The 17,500-nt window shown below is 49.2% G+C and overlaps 1 protein-coding gene across 4 annotated transcripts in view; it reads left to right on the forward strand.

The window, feature by feature from the left end:
• The window catches only part of PBX3 (PBX homeobox 3), a gene marked incomplete at both ends in the record, with an annotated part of 104,238 nt that overhangs the window by 82,695 nt on the left and 4,043 nt on the right, over positions 1-17,500 (forward strand). For 2 of the 4 annotated variants that reach the window (XM_080630689.1, XM_080630690.1), the window contains 4 exons: positions 2,027-2,268; positions 7,693-7,883; positions 9,821-9,956; positions 16,202-16,367. In XM_080630689.1, the coding sequence (XP_080486815.1) occupies positions 2,027-2,268; positions 7,693-7,883; positions 9,821-9,956; positions 16,202-16,367 (735 nt within the window). Of the gene's footprint in view, positions 1-2,026; positions 2,269-7,692; positions 7,884-9,820; positions 9,996-16,201; positions 16,383-17,500 lie in introns of all 4 variants that reach the window. The other 2 variants (XM_080630687.1, XM_080630688.1) reach the window with 2 other exon arrangements.

Consider the following 17,500-nt stretch of genomic DNA (forward strand, 5'->3'; position numbering starts at 1 on the left):
AACAACAGAAGTCATTCATGGGAAGGAAGTGGGAGCTGGAGTGGATTAAACGCAGAACGTTGTTACACACACTGACACCAGAGCAGAGGAGGAATAAGATAAACAGGAGGAGCCGCTCACCAAAACAATGCAGAAAAACCATCCCTGTGTTAGCAGCACTGCAGTGAGTCAAGGGGAAGGAAGGGACAAGGGATGGACCGTTCCCAATGGAGCCATGCTGGCTCCGCCACAGCTGCGATGGCTGCAGGATTCCCTTGGCTGGGAATCATCTCCCTTCCTGCCATGGGGACCCCTGAGTGTGGCATCACCCTCCCTTGCCAGAGCTGTGCCAGGGCTGTCCCCAGAACACATGTGCCAGCCAGGGGATGTGCTGGGACCATGCATGGTGGTGTCAAACCGTGCTCATCTGTGGACCTCTGAGCAGGCAACAGAAATAATTTAAAGAGCTGATGAGACGTTTTTATTGTTCCCATGAAATTATATGGAATTATAGTTTTAAATGGAGGGGACAGGTTTAAAACGTGTATTTTAGAGCCAAATGAACGCTGTGCTTTCTGGAAGGTTGGCCTGTCAGGGGGTCACCTCCTGCTGTGCGTGGGGTTTAGGACACGGAGGGTGGGATCTGTTTATATGGAGCGGCTGCTGTTCCCGGCTGGCATTGGCAGCAGCATCGCTGGTGCTCAGCTGTGTGTGTGGCAGCTGTGGATGGTGCTGCCCCGTCTGGTGCAGCCCGTTTGGAGCAGAGATGAGCACACACGGGGCAGACTCTATCCAGAGCACAAATACCTGCTCCTAAACAGATTTAAAGAGGTTAATTGGGTTGGGATGTGCATGGTTGAGGTACACTTCTAGTGGGAACGTTGAATCAAGAAGCAACGGCTCTAGTGATTCTTGTACTACTGTAATTAGTTTTAAACTTTCTTTTTGGCACTGCTGGAAGCAGCTTGGCACCGTGCCTGCCTGACCTGATTAAACTTACAAATTGTCAGCCTTGATCTATAGGATGCGGAAAAGGTTGCTGACGGAGCATCGCTTCGGAGCTTCTCCATTTAAAACAAAAATGAGATTTAAAATGTTCCCAACAATACAATGCAGAAGTGCTGTCGATTTCAAACACACACTCAGTGTCCCAGTGTCGCGATAGCAGCCAAATCCCTGCATGGCAAGGGGAAGTTTCATTCCTTCTTGTCTATCCTCAGTTTGTGAGCAGCCGCCGGAGCCTCTGCACCCTGTTCGCTCTGCGGCCATTCCCGAGGTGATGGTCCCAGTTCTGTCTCTACCATTTCCCTCCTCCGATGTGGAATTTCAGCTCCATGTGTGTGGAGCTGGAGTCCACGGGCATGCATGGAAGTGGCTGCATCCATGGGATCTGTGCTGGTGGGAGCCACAGCATCTCCCTGTTTTTTGCCTGAAGTCTCCTGTAGTTGAGGAGCCAGTGACAGTTTTTTCCCCAGGCATTTTGGACCTCATAGGAGGGATGGAATCCAGCGGTATAGATCTCCTTAAGGCTAACATGGTGCTTAGATCCATTTGAAAGGAAATGAGAAGCAAATCAATTACTTCCAAATAAATAATGCACATACTTTTACCACACTTGCATCAAACTGATATAATGTATAGGATAATGAGCATGCATGAGTGAATGTGCATAGATGTAGCTATGTCTTGGAAAAGAAATGGAAGATGTATGTCTCTGTACTTGTGTGCGTACTCCTTCATACTTACAATGAAGTGTTTAAAACTCATTCAGGGTCCTTTAAAAGCCTTGGGAAGATGTTCCTGCTCTGTGTTAGAACCGAGTATCTTATGGCACTGCCATCACCCCATGGCAACTGCCTGGGCTGTCCCGGTGCAGAGTGACCATCTGGGTACCCCACAGGGATGGAGGCAGGGCCGTGGCAGGGCTGGTCCCCATGGCCCCATGGGGCAGGAGGGCTGCTCTCAGGCGTGCAGCGAGCGGACAGCGGCCGGGCAGATGTGAGAAATACTGACTGTGTTTTCTCTTGTTCTCTCTTTTCTGCCCAAGGTTTGAGCATCCGAGGAGCCCAGGAGGAAGACCCTCCCGATCCCCAGCTAATGAGACTAGACAATATGCTTCTGGCAGAAGGAGTCTCAGGTCCGGAGAAAGGTGGGGGATCGGCGGCAGCAGCTGCAGCCGCAGCAGCCTCTGGAGGGTCTTCAGATAACTCTATTGAACACTCAGATTACAGAGCCAAATTGACCCAGATCAGACAAATCTATCACACAGAGCTGGAGAAATATGAACAGGTCAGACATCAGCCTCTCAGTTGTACATGTACCTGCCGCCGCTCTCCTCCACACCTCTGCTTGCGGGCGCCCGCCACTGCCCCGCTCCAGACCACATCCCTACTCCCTTTCCCTATCCCTTTACCCCCTAAAGAGCCATGCTTGGAGTCCACTGGGCTTTGAGGAGCCTCTCACTGGACCAGGATGCATGTCTTGCATGTCTGAGTGTTTTCTGTTGTCTGTAACTGCATAAAGCAGCACCCAAGCCCGTGTTCCTCCCCTTTGAGAGGGAGAGAGGAGGAGAGTGTCTGTCACTCGGTGCTGCTTCTGTGCCCCATGATGAAGTATTGCAAAGCTGGGTCTGGCAACCTGGGGAGTGCAGGAAGGGAGGGCGAGGGCAGTGCTGGTGATCTCAGCCTGTGGGCTCCTAAGCAGGTTGCAGGGGAGCGGGCAGTGAGGTGCTGGCACAGCGCCTGGCCCAGGCTTTGGGAGATGCTGCTATGGATAGGGAATAGGGAGGTCCAGTTCAGGTGGACACTGGCAGTGTTTGGAGTGAAGAGAGTGCTGCAGAGACCCACGGGCATACATTCACTGCTGGCACCTGGTGACCTGCCACATTTGCCATGCTGGTGGTACCATGAATGTTTGCCATGTGCTGCTGGATGCAGTGTGGCTCCTTCCCATAGGGTGCAGACTGCAGTGTGCCAGTTCCCCTGTAATAAGTGTGAGAGAGTGCTCTGCCTCTGCTCTTTTCTGGTTTTGCAATGAACAACAGCATTAAAGGAGACGGGAGGGAAGAAAGGCACGAGACCCCTGGCCTTTGCAAGCCTCAACCGATGTCTTCATTTTCCCCTCCCAGAGGTGTCCTAATAGAGCTTGTAAACCTTGAGCCTAATCAGCTCAGCGAACCTCAGCAGCTGGTGGTTTCCTGAGCTAAGCTGGGGCAGTGCTGTGCTTGCCCCCAGCCCATCACAGCGAAGTGTTGGCTGTGCAGACCGAAACCACAGAAGAGAGACAGAGGCAGTGATAAAACTACTTGAAAACACGAGGGTGAGGAGAGGAGTGCACTGAGGTGCCCAGCTCCTTCCCAGCCCTGTGCTCTGCCTCTGCGTCCGTCCCCTTCTGCATCCCCAGTGGGTAGCAGGGCCTGGCTGCCTCAATAACTCCTTATTTTAGAGTTCCCCTTTTTTCTCGTGAGGACTCTCTGGAAGGTCCCTGGCTACTTTGCTTAGGTTTTTTATACCACCAGAAACAAAGGCATGGTGGGTGACAGGCCATGCTGACACAGCCGAGTGGTGCCCACCAAGCAGAAGCAGTGGATGGAAGTGATGGGTTGCTGGGGAGTGGATATGGGGCACCGGTGGAGTGTGGAGGAGGATTGAGGCGATGGCACCCACTGGTACAGTCCATGCAGCATCCTGCTGTGGATGCTGACAGGATTGTGGGCTGGGTGGCATAGGGCTGACGTGGTTCGGGTGATGGTGGCACAGTGTGGTTCGGGTGATGGTGATGTGGCGTGGTTCAGGTGCTCATGGTGTGGTGTGATTCAGGTGCCAGGGGCACTGCCTTATCTGTGCTGCCTCTTTCACAGTGTTGTTCAAGTAGTGAACAAATAACAGCAAATACAGACAGGGTCTTTGTGCAAATCTCCTTTTCTCCCTCACACAAACCCCCCTTCCAACACCTTCCAAGGACCCTGAATATCCTGCCTGGCCCCTTGGGCCTTGTGCTGCAGGGCCCCAGTGTGCAGCTCATAGCACTGGGATGGGGATTAATGAGCACCATCCAGCAGGAGCGTGTCTTATAAAGCCACAGGGACACACTTTGCAGGTAGATCTGGGGCCAAAGCAACTGCAGGTTGGTGCTTGCAGCTGTTTCCTGGCAAGTGTCCTTTGCCTCTAATAAGTTTAATGATGTGGGGGAAGCAGGAGCGTTTTTAGCCCTGTAGCTCCATTTACAAAGGTTTCGGTTGAAATGTCACAGCCATCCGTCCACACCACGGGAAACTTTGGAGGATGCTCAAATGCTGCTGCTAAGAAGGAGGGAGAAGTGGAGCTGATCGGAAACGTGTACAATTCCCTGTTGATCCTGACACCCAGCCACATCTGCTCTACAGAAACATGATCATTTCCCTGGCGTGGCAGCAAACTATCTCCTGCCGGTTTGTCTCAACACAGCCAAGAGGCAGCCAGGACTTTGCATCTTTGCCTCCAGAGATGGCAGGTTCTGGAGAGGTGGGTGCCCTCCTGCAGCTCATCCTCACGCAGGGACACCCGCCTTATGCTGGAGCAGCTCCTGCCACCTCCCCTGTGGTCCCACTGCAGCCGGAACCAGAGCAGCTTCCTGGAGATGCTTTCCCAGCAGAGTTTGATCCTGATATTTGTTGCCAGTTAAGGGAATGCACTCAGGGAGAAAAAAAAAGAGAGAGCAAGAGAAATGGAAAGTGTGTCACGCCATCACACAGCTCTCCCCTCGCCGTGCGCCACAAGAAATGGCCGTACACAGCCAGCTCCTTCCATAATTTACAGCTACTATAATAGAGATGACATATTGAAAGCTATCTTCTATAATTACACTGAAATACATTTTTTGCTCTAGGCAAAAGTACTGGAAGGGTCCCAGGTCTCCCGGAGCAGCTGGGAACCTGCTTCTTGAGTTCACGAATGTCTTCTGAATTCACCCCAAATTGGGGTGAAGTGTGGCTGCTCGGAAGCCACCACCAGCCCCACAGAGACTGTTTTGGGCCATTTCCTCTCTTTTTCTTGCACTTGTCTGAGGAGTCTTGATGAAGCATTAAGGCTTAGCAGGAGCATCCCTGCTCCTACAAGGTTTCTGAGCAGGTTAACAAGGCCATCACTTATAACCTGACATTATTAATAATGTCTCGGGCACCAAGCAGGCGTCTGAAAAATAGAACTGAAAAAGGGATCAAGTAGCTCGGACGCTATAAATAAACAAGAGAAAACAAGACAAAGCATCGGAGTCTTCTGAGCTTGCTTCCACTCTGCTGCACTGAAGTGACTCTGCAGATGGGAGGTGCTGGTGAAGATACCTGAAACCCAGGCTCTCTAAGTAGCTGTAACCAAGGGAAGTCTCATCAAGCAATTCAAGTAAATTCAGGGAATGATTTTAGCTTCTTGAAAGCAAGAAACTAATTTTAGCTTTGAAGCATCTAATTTTGGATACTATATTCATGGAAAAATATTTCTCCTAGAAAAGACGTATCTGAAAGTATTTTTAATACAACAGTTGCCATTTTTATTCCACTTTAAAAATGAATTCACTGGATCTTCAAATAAGGGACCACATGGCAAGCTGTGTGCCTGAGATGTTCTTTAGATTCAGGTGTATTTTTGGGATGGTCAGATCTGCTCTCCTATCTCAGTGAGGGAGTTGCTGTGTTTCGGTGCCTACATTACCTTACCTCTGTGCATCATTTACCAATGAACCAGAGCTGGTGCTTTGGCTGCTGGTCAGATGGCTGAACCCAAGCTTTTGCTTGCTGAGGTTGTCCAGGCGTCTTGGTAGATGACATGCAGGAAGGATGCGGTCCCAGTGCAGTGATGCCGGTGGGAGTGGGCACTGGTACCCAGCTGCTCCAATGGTGACTGGTCACCTCTGTGAGCTTTGCTGCCTGAGATGTCCAAATAGAAAGAGAGAAAATATGCAGATAGGAAGCAGGGATGAAATGTGTTGAACTCCTTAACCTGGAGCTCAGAAAGGCTTGAGGAAGTTGTGGAGCGGTGACTGATGTGGAGCGGTGATGAGCTGGCAGAGGGTGCCTGCACCAGGGCTCGCTGAGCCTCACCAGAGCGCTGCCTCCAAGCGGGTGCTGCAAGGATGTAAATTAGCCTGTAATTTACTTTCAGTAGTGTAAAGAAAAAAAATCACTTTGCCTGAAGTGTATGCATCTTTCTTAAGGGTGTACCCAGATTTTAATTATCTAAATGTAAATACTTAACGAATTTTACTTAGAGTAATGAGCTAAAGTGCACACTACATAAATGAGATGTTCTAATTAATCATGTATGAACTACTGGTTTAAAGAAAAGCTATGTGAATTCTGCGAATGTTGGGCTATTGCCAAATTGCTAATCAGCATTTGCATTCATAGATGGCTTCACTTAATAAGTTGCGAGACGTTCAGCAAATGTTATAGGAAATTATGAGTTTTTAGATGCATAAACTTTTCACTTTTAACTCTTTCCCTCACACCATCTATTGAAACACAGGAGAATCCCCCAGAATGGAGTTGTGAGACAAATTATGCAGATGTTTTTCACCCTGGCTTTAGAGGGAAAAGGACAACTAGAGTCAAACAGATATATAATGTATGGGGGATGAGATACTTCCTCCATGTGATTTACTGGTTGCTGAGCATCATGCTCATCACCCTTTACATTAGGTGCATGAGAGTGAAATCATGTGGCCTTGGCCATGACCACAGCCCAGTGCTGTGTTAGGATGGCTGGTCCTTGCACAGCCAATGCACAGCCTTGCACACATCCACCTTCATCTGATGAGGGTCCTGGGAGTCCAGAGCAGTTTGCCTTGGCTGCCTGCAGACCCCAGCCCCTCTCCTCTTTGTGACAGGGGTAGATTTGTGCCCAAAATGTGTTCCAGTACCAGGCCAGCCCCAGGAAGGGATGAGCCCCGTGGCCACCACACAGCTCTGCCCAGCAGGCAGCAGCCCTGGGGTTGTGTTTGAGAGAGGTAAGAGAGACATAAATCAGCAGAGCTGGTGGCAGCTCCCAGCCTGCGTGGGGGAAGCCGGGGTGCCAGCCTGACAGCCATGTGGTCATGGGGAGGCCTGGATCCGGTGGTGTCTGTTGATGATGCAGCCTGGAGAAGTTTGTATCATTGTGTCCATTCACCTGTGTAGTCTGGGACTGAAAATTGATGGCTCCTCCGTGCGCTTTCCCTCCTTCAGTGCCTCCTTCAGGCTCAGGCACGACTTTGCTGAACCCCACCTCTAAGGGAACACACATGGAAAGCTCCTCACTGACTGTGGGGTATTAACCCTGCCTGCTCCCTGCCTGGCTCAGTGGGTTACAGCCCTTCCCAGGTTTTGCTCACTTGGCTGCTCAGTGTGTGCTGGTCCTCGCTCACATCCTCCTCCTGCCACAGTCATTACACACACCGATCCCAACCTCTCCTCTCCCCTCCCCTCCCCATGTCTGGGAACATGGGGATATTAAAAGGGATAAGCGTGGAAAGAGCTGTGCTGTGGTTTCTCAGCTGCCCTGGCTGCTGCAGGACAGTCCTGGGTATCATTAACAGTGTGTGTGAGCGGCTCCTTTAGCTGTGCACATGCTGAGGGAACAGGGCCACATGAGGGTCCCCCAACCCCTTCCCCATCACTGCCTTCCCCCCAACAGCCAGGTCTGAGTTTGTGTCCTTGTGGGATGGCACAGAACAGTTTCTAAACCTCTCCTTCCTTTGCAGGCATGTAATGAATTCACCACACATGTGATGAACCTTCTCAGAGAACAGAGCCGGACACGTCCCATTTCTCCCAAGGAGATTGAAAGGATGGTGGGCATCATTCATCGAAAATTCAGCTCCATCCAGATGCAACTCAAACAAAGTACTTGTGAAGCAGTAATGATTTTAAGATCAAGGTTCCTCGATGCCAGGTAAGGCAGAGGCGAGTGCCCCTGGCTTTTTCTGGGGGGCAGTTGTGTCCCCTCATGGGCAGGGACCTGCTGGAAAAGGCTGCTCTGGCCCAGCAAACACTCAGGGCCCTTGTCCTTCACCCAGCAGCTGCTGTGAAAGGGAGGGTTCCTGCACAGAGCTTTCATAACCAGCAGCGTCTTTTCTACATATTGTAGTGCAAAGACGGGGCTTGTTTACCCGATGCTTGTTTGCCCTGCTCATCTGGGGGTCACATCAGATTTGTGCACAGGGCTCTTTTGTCACCCCAGCAGTTCTTTCACTGGCTGCCGGTGCTGCTGTCTCACAGCATAAGGCCAGCCTTGCAAAACACTGACCCCATAATGGAAGAGCCAAGTTCTCTGGGAGGGATGTGCCCACGAGCTGTGGCTGATGCTGGGTCAGCAGCTGCACACGCCCGAGGTAAGGAGGACAATGATGCTTTCGAAAGCCAGATCTGCTGGCCCGGCTCCCAACAAGCTGTCGCCTGACTGGGGCACGGGAGAAGGCAGCACCCTTGGACACCCTGTGCTGTTACACAGCACACGAGCCTCCAAAACAGGCTGCGAGGAAGCAGGCAGAAAGGGATTGAAAGGGGGTCTGTTGGCACAGCCACATTGTTTTGGAAGCCCTGATGAGGTGGGATATGGATCCCATCCCTATGCCTTCCATAGGGCTTCCCTGGCAGCTGGCAGAGCCCGGCAGAGCAGGCTCTGAGCCCAGTGGAGCAGGGAGGAGCAGCAGGCACCATGCAGAGCCTCCCTTCAGCAGCTCGCTCCTGCTTCACACCTGAAAGCTGCGAGGAGCTAAACAAGAGCAAAATAATTTTATTAACAAGGAGGTCACTGGCAGGTGTGGCAAATTAGGGTAATTACAAACAGTTGGAGGAAACGTCTATGGAGAGCTCCAGTAACTGCGAAAGGTAAAGCTTGCAGATGCACATTTTAAAGTGATTTCTTTAAAAAGGAGGAAGGTAAATAAGGCAAAATGAGCGGAAGCACAGTAATGAGATAAACATAGCTCTAGGGAGAGAGTCTGCCTGCTCCAGGATACAGTGTAGTTAGCAGCATCGTGATACTGCTGGAAGAGAGCGCTGGGGATTGCACTCGGCTGCCTGCTGGCCTCGGGCGCAGGCAGTTTGATTGCAACCAGCCCTGAGGGGAAGGGAGCTCTGAAGGAAATGTTTAACCGGTGCTTTCGAGGGGATGTTCTGGGGAGAGGGAGAGCAGCCTAGGCCGGCTTGGAGGGAAAGCACTGCAGCTGCACAGATGCCACTGTGGTACCCTGGTTGGTGAGGGTGCTGCATCGACTGCCTGCATGCCAAGGGATGCACTGCTCCTCTCAGTACCTGTCCTTGGCAGCATGAGAGCCTGGGCCCTGCTCAGCCCTCGGCAGGAGGGTGCACAGATGGGTCTCCCTCACAAAGCCCTGAAAGCCACTTGCTCACAGAAGCCAATTAGCTCAGCGAGTGCTACGTGAGGACACGGTGGCAGTGAGGCCACCAAGTCCTTTTCCACTGTGCTCACCCAGAAGTCCCGGCTGACCTGCTGCTAATGGGAAGAGGTTCCTTAGGCTGCTGTCAGCATGGGGCGACTTAACAGTGGAGGTTCAGGTGGGGCTGTGGAGGTGCTGCAGGTGGGCAGCCCAGCTCAGCACCCTGCCTCACCTTCTGCTTCATCGTGTTTCCTGCCACAGTGCACAAATGTGAGATGAAACCCACATGGAGCTGGATGGCATGAACCAGGAGCAGCATCCAGACCCTTGAAAGGCTGGCCCAAAGGGATTGAGGGTACTGAGGCAGTGCTGTTGTGTTGCTGTGTGCTGCGGCATGGGCATGTGAGGGGTGCTTCCACTCAACTGACCCTGCCAAAGACCTGTTTGCATCTGGAAGAACAGCTGTGGTTTTCTTTTCTCATTTCAGACGGAAAAGGCGCAACTTCAGTAAACAAGCCACGGAAATCTTGAATGAGTATTTCTACTCCCACCTCAGTAACCCCTACCCCAGTGAAGAAGCCAAAGAAGAGCTGGCAAAGAAATGCAGCATCACGGTATCGCAGGTAAGCAGGTCCCGGCCCCTGGGCTCTGCATCCCAGGCAGTGCTTTGACCTCCTGGCTCCCCTTGCAAAGCTGCCGTCCCGCTCCAGGCTCTGGGATGTGCTTCCAACAGAGGTGTGCCATATGGAGCGGGTTCCTGCCTGATGCACCGTTGTAATCCCTTCAAATTTGCATTGTTGACCATGATAAAGTTCAGCAGGGTGGTGGAATGTGACTGAGCTCTGCAGGAAAGGCAGCGTGCCTGCAGGTGGCTGGGGTTGTGCTGGGGTACAAGGATAGAATTAAGAGGGCAGTAAGGTTAGCACCCTACTTTAAGTCAGCTTTCTCTGCACAGTCAGTAAGATTCTTGCTGAGCCTTACTGTCTGTTATGAATTCATTACAACTTCCCATTATTTCAGGGGAAGGCCAGTTTATTGACAAACATATAATCTATCTCTATAGATCAGAATTTCTTTGATTGCTGGAAGTTGTTTTTCTAAGCCAGGCAGAAGTGTCACTGAAGTGACACCAGTGGTTTCTCTAGTAAAAGTGTATTGGGAGGATTTCCTCCTTTTATCACATATAACAGATGTTACTGTGAAGTTAATGTGAGAAAATCAGTGTCTCCCTAATCGGAATGTTCACTGTCGTTGGCTACAGCTGCCAAAGTACCTTTGCAGCCCTGGACTGGGGTCTTGCAGTGATGTTCAGGCCTATGACACTGCTCCATTGAGCTTTCCTTCACTTTCAATCACCAGATAGTTTGAAAAACAGAACAGCGTTTTGCATTCTTTGTGGCCTATGCATTTGATAGAAACCCGGATTATTCCCACAGCAAATCCAGCTCGTACAGGAAGGGTTGCACTTGGGTGGCAGAGAAAGCTCACCAGCTCTCCCAAGTTCTCCCAGCACCCCATTGCCCATTGCGAGGGCCGCTGTGCCATCTCCTCCCAGCTCCATCAGCTCCACTTATCAATATTTCAGGTCCTTTAGAGGAACAATGCCTGCGGCGAATGTGTTAACTATTAATGACTGCAGGCTGCAGTATTGGCATTATTAGCAATGCAACCTTTAGCTTTATAATTAAGACCTGAATTGAGATTTACTTTATAGGTCTTCACTGAATGCATGAAAAATTCAGGCATTTTATTGAAGACTTTTGAGTGGAAGGCTGCCCAGCTCCCCAAAATTTGATGTTACCTATTTGACTTTGGATGCACCCTCAGTATAAACCCTGGCAAAACTGCCCTCTGACAGGAGAGGCCAGGTGACACATGAGTGCCTTGCTCTCTGCTTGCTCATTGCTTGGTACGCAGCATGTACTGTGCTCCAGGTAGGGTGGAAGCCCCTGTGCCTGTGCCAGGTAAAGGTATGGGATGGAGACCACTTCTTTCAGTCCATTTACAAGTGGCTGTGATGATGGGCAGGATATTTTAGGATGAAATTCAGCACCAAACTCATTCCCAGCTGCTGTGGATGCCTGGGACCAGCCAAACAGCCCAAGAGCACACAAGTTCCTGGCACCTTTGTCTGCAGCCCTACATCATGTTGCTGGTTCCAATTCTCTTGGCATGAAATGGTTTATAGCAATTCCTCCAGTAAGTGGTGTCCAAAACCTTCACCCAGCAGACGGCGAATTGTGGCTGGCAGAGAAGGAGTTAGTGATGCCACAGAGTGGACAGATAAAAAGCTAGATCTAGATAAGGCTGAAGTGACTGAAGGAAATGAGATGGAACATTTGAGAAGCCATAACTGATTGCTTCTAGCACTAATAGATCTGATTTCTTTCTTAATTGGTTGTTTGATAAGATTTAATGTATATGTTGTAAATGAAAGAAAAGGCAGGCAATTGGTCCAAAAATGTAGCCGCAGCAGTAAGCCTGTGACGTGAATATAGGTTTGTCTCTTTGATATAAGCATGAATTAGTTGTTTCTTGAATCCTTTAGGAAGTCTGTGTGAGCAGTGGGAGTAGCTGCATTGTGTCCCCTGCAGCATCCCAAGCTTTGCAGGGTGATATTTTCGCTGGGCACACAGCCTGGGCTCTATCTGCCAGAGCTGCAGGTCTGGGGCCATGGCTGGTGCTTTGCTCTGGCAAGGTACTATAAAAGGCTGGGAAAAACCTCTGGATGATGGGAAAGCCTGAACACGGGGCAATACATCATCTGATGGGAGAGGAGCATCTATGTGAGAGAGGGAGTGCCTGTGATCAGCTGGTTGCTTAAGTTCCTGATAGATCTGCTGTCACAGCTAGAAAATGTGAACACTATGGATATCCTAATCTTTGATTTTCAAAGGCATTTCCAAAGGCTGCACAGTGGGACTGCAGGGTTGGTATTTACGAGGTCAAACTGGGCTGGAGTTGTCTTTCTTTGTACTGAAAAATGTATATTTTTGAGGCCATGTAGCAGAAAAGCTCTGAGCAAGCACTGTAAAATAGCCCAGTGCACACTGCTGTAGTGGTTGGCAGCAGAAGTCGGAGGATGCAATCCAGAAATCAGGGGTGAATTGAGCAGTCTTTTCAAATACTGGCAGGAGTAGCATCGCATGGGATAAGCAATGGCATCCAAGCGAGTGACTGAGCTACACCTCACACTGGGCTTCCAGGAAAATTCCCTGAGCACACATATTTCCAGGCTCGACCAGGAGGCCCTCAGCCATCACCGTGCCTGGCACCATGCCCTACTTACCTCCCATGCTACAAACGCCCTGGAGGTACAAAAAGAGCTGGAAAATGGGGGGGAAAAAACCCCATAAAGTTAACAGATGGCTTTCCAAGCTCCTGGAGGTTAGAGCTGGTGTTTGATGAAGGGGCTTTGTCCTTCTCCTGGCTGAGCCAGGCTTCCCCGGTAGCCTCTCCTAACGATGATCCAAGGTGTTTCTTCCTTCCACCGTCAGTGCCTTGTAAATGCTGGGGGCAGATTCATGGCAGAACATTTTCTCCGTCAAACACTTAATTAGTGAGGTTTTGGGTCGTCCTCCCCCCAGATGAAGCAGCTCACTGGAAATCTTGCTGCCATAGCACTTTACCGAGCTGCAAAGAAAATTGTCTCCTAGAATCGTTTAGTTGCAGATGGGAGATAGATGGTTTCAGTTTTGATATTGGTGTTTAAAATAATATGTAGAGAAGGTTTTTCAAGACAAACATAAAGACAAACTATTTGTTAGGATGAACACCTCGCACAATTGCATTTTTAAGAGTATGGAAAAGGTAATTCTAGGGGAAAAAAAATGTCCTTACCGGAGAACATCGTCGGCTGTAATTTAGAGCTACCCGATCAGCACGTGTTGGAGGGAGATAAACTGTATCATCTGTTCTCCCCTTACCATGGCTGCGAGGCTGATGTTTTATACTTTTGCAGATGAGCCTCTTTCAGGGTGTCGTGAACAACTATCAGTCTATCATATGGGCTATAGAGAGGGCATAGTCATTGCTGAAAGCGTGTCAGTGGATTACAGCAATAAAATTTTTCACTGCTTCAAACAAAAGAAGGATGTGGTTGACAAGGGAATGTATTTACTGCTCTTTTAAATAAAGAATGCAGGAGCTGGTTTTCAACACCCATCCTGCCCCTGCAGCTTTGGAGCCTGGGTCTGTTTCTGTAAGCAGCTCGATAGAGAGAGCTGTGGATATATAGGCTCTTAGCCCTTGACTTCATATGGGAAGCAAAGTTAAAAGAGATGTAAGATTAATTAAAGAGTTTCTAGAGGTAAAATTCTTAGGTTTAGATGATGAACCATGGTAGTGCCACATTGGTTTTCACAATTTTCTATTTTGTGCCATTTGATGACGTGTGGAACAGAGACACTGCTACAGATGCTTGGAAACACAATGGAAAAATGTCCATGTGATCCATGAATGTGTAATTCACTAATTTCAGCAGTGATGCTCTCGTGTCAGCTGCATCTTCTGCAGAATGAGCACTGATTTATCCCGTGAAAGCAGACACGACGCAGGCCTGCCCCATCCCAAATCCCACATTAGGCATCTTGATGATTTCAGTAATAATTTATTGTCTTTTTATTTAACATTGCAATTAACGTGATAAATAAGTGCAACAGTATTGTTTGAAATGTAATATACAATTAAGCCCAATTAATTAATTGGCCTTCAATGATCAGGAGGAGAAAGATGTTGGTTGTTTTTTTTTTATGTGAAGAGATAGTTTGTTTTAATGAAAAATGTGTTGTGAAGCAGCTTGCAATGGAGACAACTTTCATTTTTAGGGTAAGCACTGGCTGGGTGAGGAGCCAGGGAGGCTCTTCCCAGTCCTGATGCTGACTGGGAGCTGCCCAGCACCAGCATCCGTGTCCTGGTTAAGGTGAGGTGTGCTCCGGGTGGGCAGGGGAAGCTGCAAGCAGCCAGCACAGCCCCACAGGAAGAATTCCACAGTGATAAATCCAGCCTAAATCCTGCTCAGCACTGCTTGAGCAGTGACCTGCTCCCATCCTGGACACATCCAGCCGCCCATGTCGGCCGTGCACGCCTGGCTGCTGCCGGAGCCCTGCGTGTCCCCAGGCCATGGCACGCTCTGCTGCAGCCTCTCACTGATGTGAGCAAAGCGTCCTTTGGCCAGGGGGTGAAGGGACCTGGGACGTGACTGCAGAACCGTGGAGGGTGCTGTGGTTTCCTGGGATGCCGTGCTCTGCCCGTGCACAGGGTGCGCGCTTTGGTCTCACAAATAGTTTAACATCTCTGGGTATTCATTCAGATGTGGTGTGCGGGTTAAACATAACGTACGATCGGTGCTCCTCTCATTGCTTCCAATTAAACCTTGCTTGTTAGTTTAACCTCTAGGTAATCCCATCAAACAATTGATGTCAAGGAAACACTGCCCACAGTGGCTCTGGATGAGTGGCCATTAATTTTAATTGCCTTGATATTAAAGATTAAGAAGTATTGGGACTAGCAGAATGGAAACGATCTGATGTCAAGCAAATCCACTCATTGAGGCTTCCCCAGGCTGCTGGTGATATTAAAATTTTACTGTGAGAATTAAATAAACCTTTATTAGTGATGGCTGTTGTTTGATTGGTCCAGGGGCGTGCATAAACAGAGGGGTCTGCACACATCCATGGACAATACAGTTGATGTACAGAGATTCCTCAATTATGAAACTGTTAATAAAGCATAATCTGATTGTCCACAATAATTATTTGCTAGGTTTCATTAATGTATTATTGCTTCTTTGACTGACAAGGTAATATTAAGTGCAATATATAGAATTCGGTGGAGTATTACCTAGGGAATAGAATGTATAAGGTACCTTGCGTATTACTGTTAAAAGCTAGAGGCTTCTCATTAATTGTGTTTAAACAAAAGCTGTGCTACATAAAATACAGCAGGATTTGTATCCTGCCTGCAGCGGGGTGCCTCGCCAGGCACTGTGGTGGAGCATGGGATGGGAGAGGTGCTACAGAGCTGCCATGTTTCATGGAGGAGCACAGGACCCCAACCCTGGCCTCATACCATGCCCAGGGGCTGGTGATTACCACTTGTATTACTGCTGGTCCCCTTCCCTTTACCACTGTGTTGTTGCAGATGCCTTTTTGTCTCATTAGCCATGCCTGTCGGCCGTGTTATAAACTGGGTTTGTTATTTAGGAGCTCTGTTACAGCAGCTGAAGCTAAACAAAGCCACTGAGAGAGATTGTACCAACTTTTCTGAGTGGCTCCAGCCGTGACCTCTGTGTGGGTGAATAGTTGGTGCCCCGTGAGCCATCTTGGCTTCAGTACAGTATCTTCAAAGGGAGATGACAAAGTGGCTTTTCAGCCATTATTGATTTATATGATTCCTTTCATTTTCAGCCGACCGAACATGGTTCTATGAGTGGGCTGCCAAGGTTGTTCCAGCCCAAAAATAAAGAACAATTGCTCCCACTACCTGCTCGCCCTCACTCAACCGGACCTTGGTCCTCCTTGAGCAGCTTTTGGGGTCTTGCACTGATTTTGTTGACAAATGGCTCATAGTAGTAGGAGAATGCTGCACTAAATGCTACAGCGAGCTCCAGGATATGTGTCATCATCAAAGAGTCACCCCTCATGCATCAGTTTGCCAGCACAGAAGCAGAGCCAGATCACGCTCATATCCATAGTAATATTAAACTGCTCCTTGGTTGCTGCTTAGTTAACCAGAGTACTCAGCAGATATGGTCTGGGGGCTGGGACGTGTGTATTTGCTAGACCAAACCTGACATCTCAAAAGGGATCAAGCTTTGTCAGGTCAAGCACTTTGTGTCCTTCACGCTTCCCATTTCTCTCCACTGCAGGTGTCCAACTGGTTTGGCAATAAGAGAATCAGGTACAAGAAGAACATCGGGAAGTTCCAGGAAGAAGCCAATCTCTACGCGGCAAAGACGGCTGTGACCGCAGCGCACGCCGTGGCCGCGGCAGTCCAGAACAACCAGACAAACTCCCCCACTACACCAAACTCTGGTACGTACCCGGCTTGTGCATTAAAGCATCCTGAAGGGCAGTCCCTAAAGGATGGTGCCCCAGGGAGTCTGGTCGGGCTGCAGCTCCTTAGCAGACCTACTTGTGGTACCAAGCCCATGGACCTCCAGGCTGGACCATTGCAAGGGCTGAGCACTGCTGTAGGTGGTCTCAATGGCTTCAGTGGTGAAGCTCCTGCAGCCTCACAAGGGCAGAGCAGGGCCCTCATAATTCCTGCAATGGTAATGTCTGCCTGGCTCGGGCTTCTGGCAGTTTCTTTGTTTCTATAGATATTTTAAGCTTTTTCTCATTCAATGAAAATAACATCAGATGAGGCAGAGCTCCAAAGTCTGTTTTTGTAAGAACCGTTAAATTTATTGTCAAGATAAGAACAAAACAGAGGAATATTTTAGCTTGCATTCATTAGAATTAAAACTCCAGGTTGCTTGAAATGGAGTTGTTATTTTATATATATATATAGAAATCTAACAATGCAGCTTTTATTTTGGAGTTGCTTCACCACATGTTCTTCTGCAGTGTTTAAAAATTGCCTCACCAGTGTGTTGCTGACATCGTGCAAATCTAAGCATTAAATTAGGAGGGGGAGTGTGTAAAGAGGAAGTCACTGTTTTGGGCTCCAGAGGCAAAGGTTTCCACGCAACACAGATGTGTTTGACACTATTTACAGTGAACTTTTCCTGCGACTCAGTTGTAGACAACTTTTAAAGAGTATAAAGATCCATGGGGAAAAAAAACCCTTTTAAATGAAAGTAAGGAAAAGGTTCCTCCTCTGATGGTAATAAATCGGCTAATTAGAACTTGCCATTTCCTTGTGAAGGAGACATGAAGCACAGACCCAAAAGGAGCTGTTCTCCGAGTGTTTGGTGATAGCATCTCACGATGGAGCAATCCACTGGAGGAAAGCTCTCGACATGAAAACCTGTTGTTGTACAGGCTGCTCTTCCAGAGGGAAAAGCTGACCTGGGTTGCACAGGGCTTCCAGCTTTCCCAGCTCCCGGGTGGCAGCTGGTGCTCGCCCTGCACCAGGGCCAGCAGCTTTCCCTCTGCTGTGCGCTGCCTTTCCTTCTCCTCTCCTGTCTTCTTCTCCTTCCCCTGCCCTCAGGTCTCTGGGGTTA

This window comes from Psittacula echo (genome assembly GCF_963264785.1).
Source record: "Psittacula echo genome assembly, chromosome: 16".
In the NCBI taxonomy this organism is placed as follows: Eukaryota; Metazoa; Chordata; class Aves; order Psittaciformes; family Psittacidae; genus Psittacula; species Psittacula echo.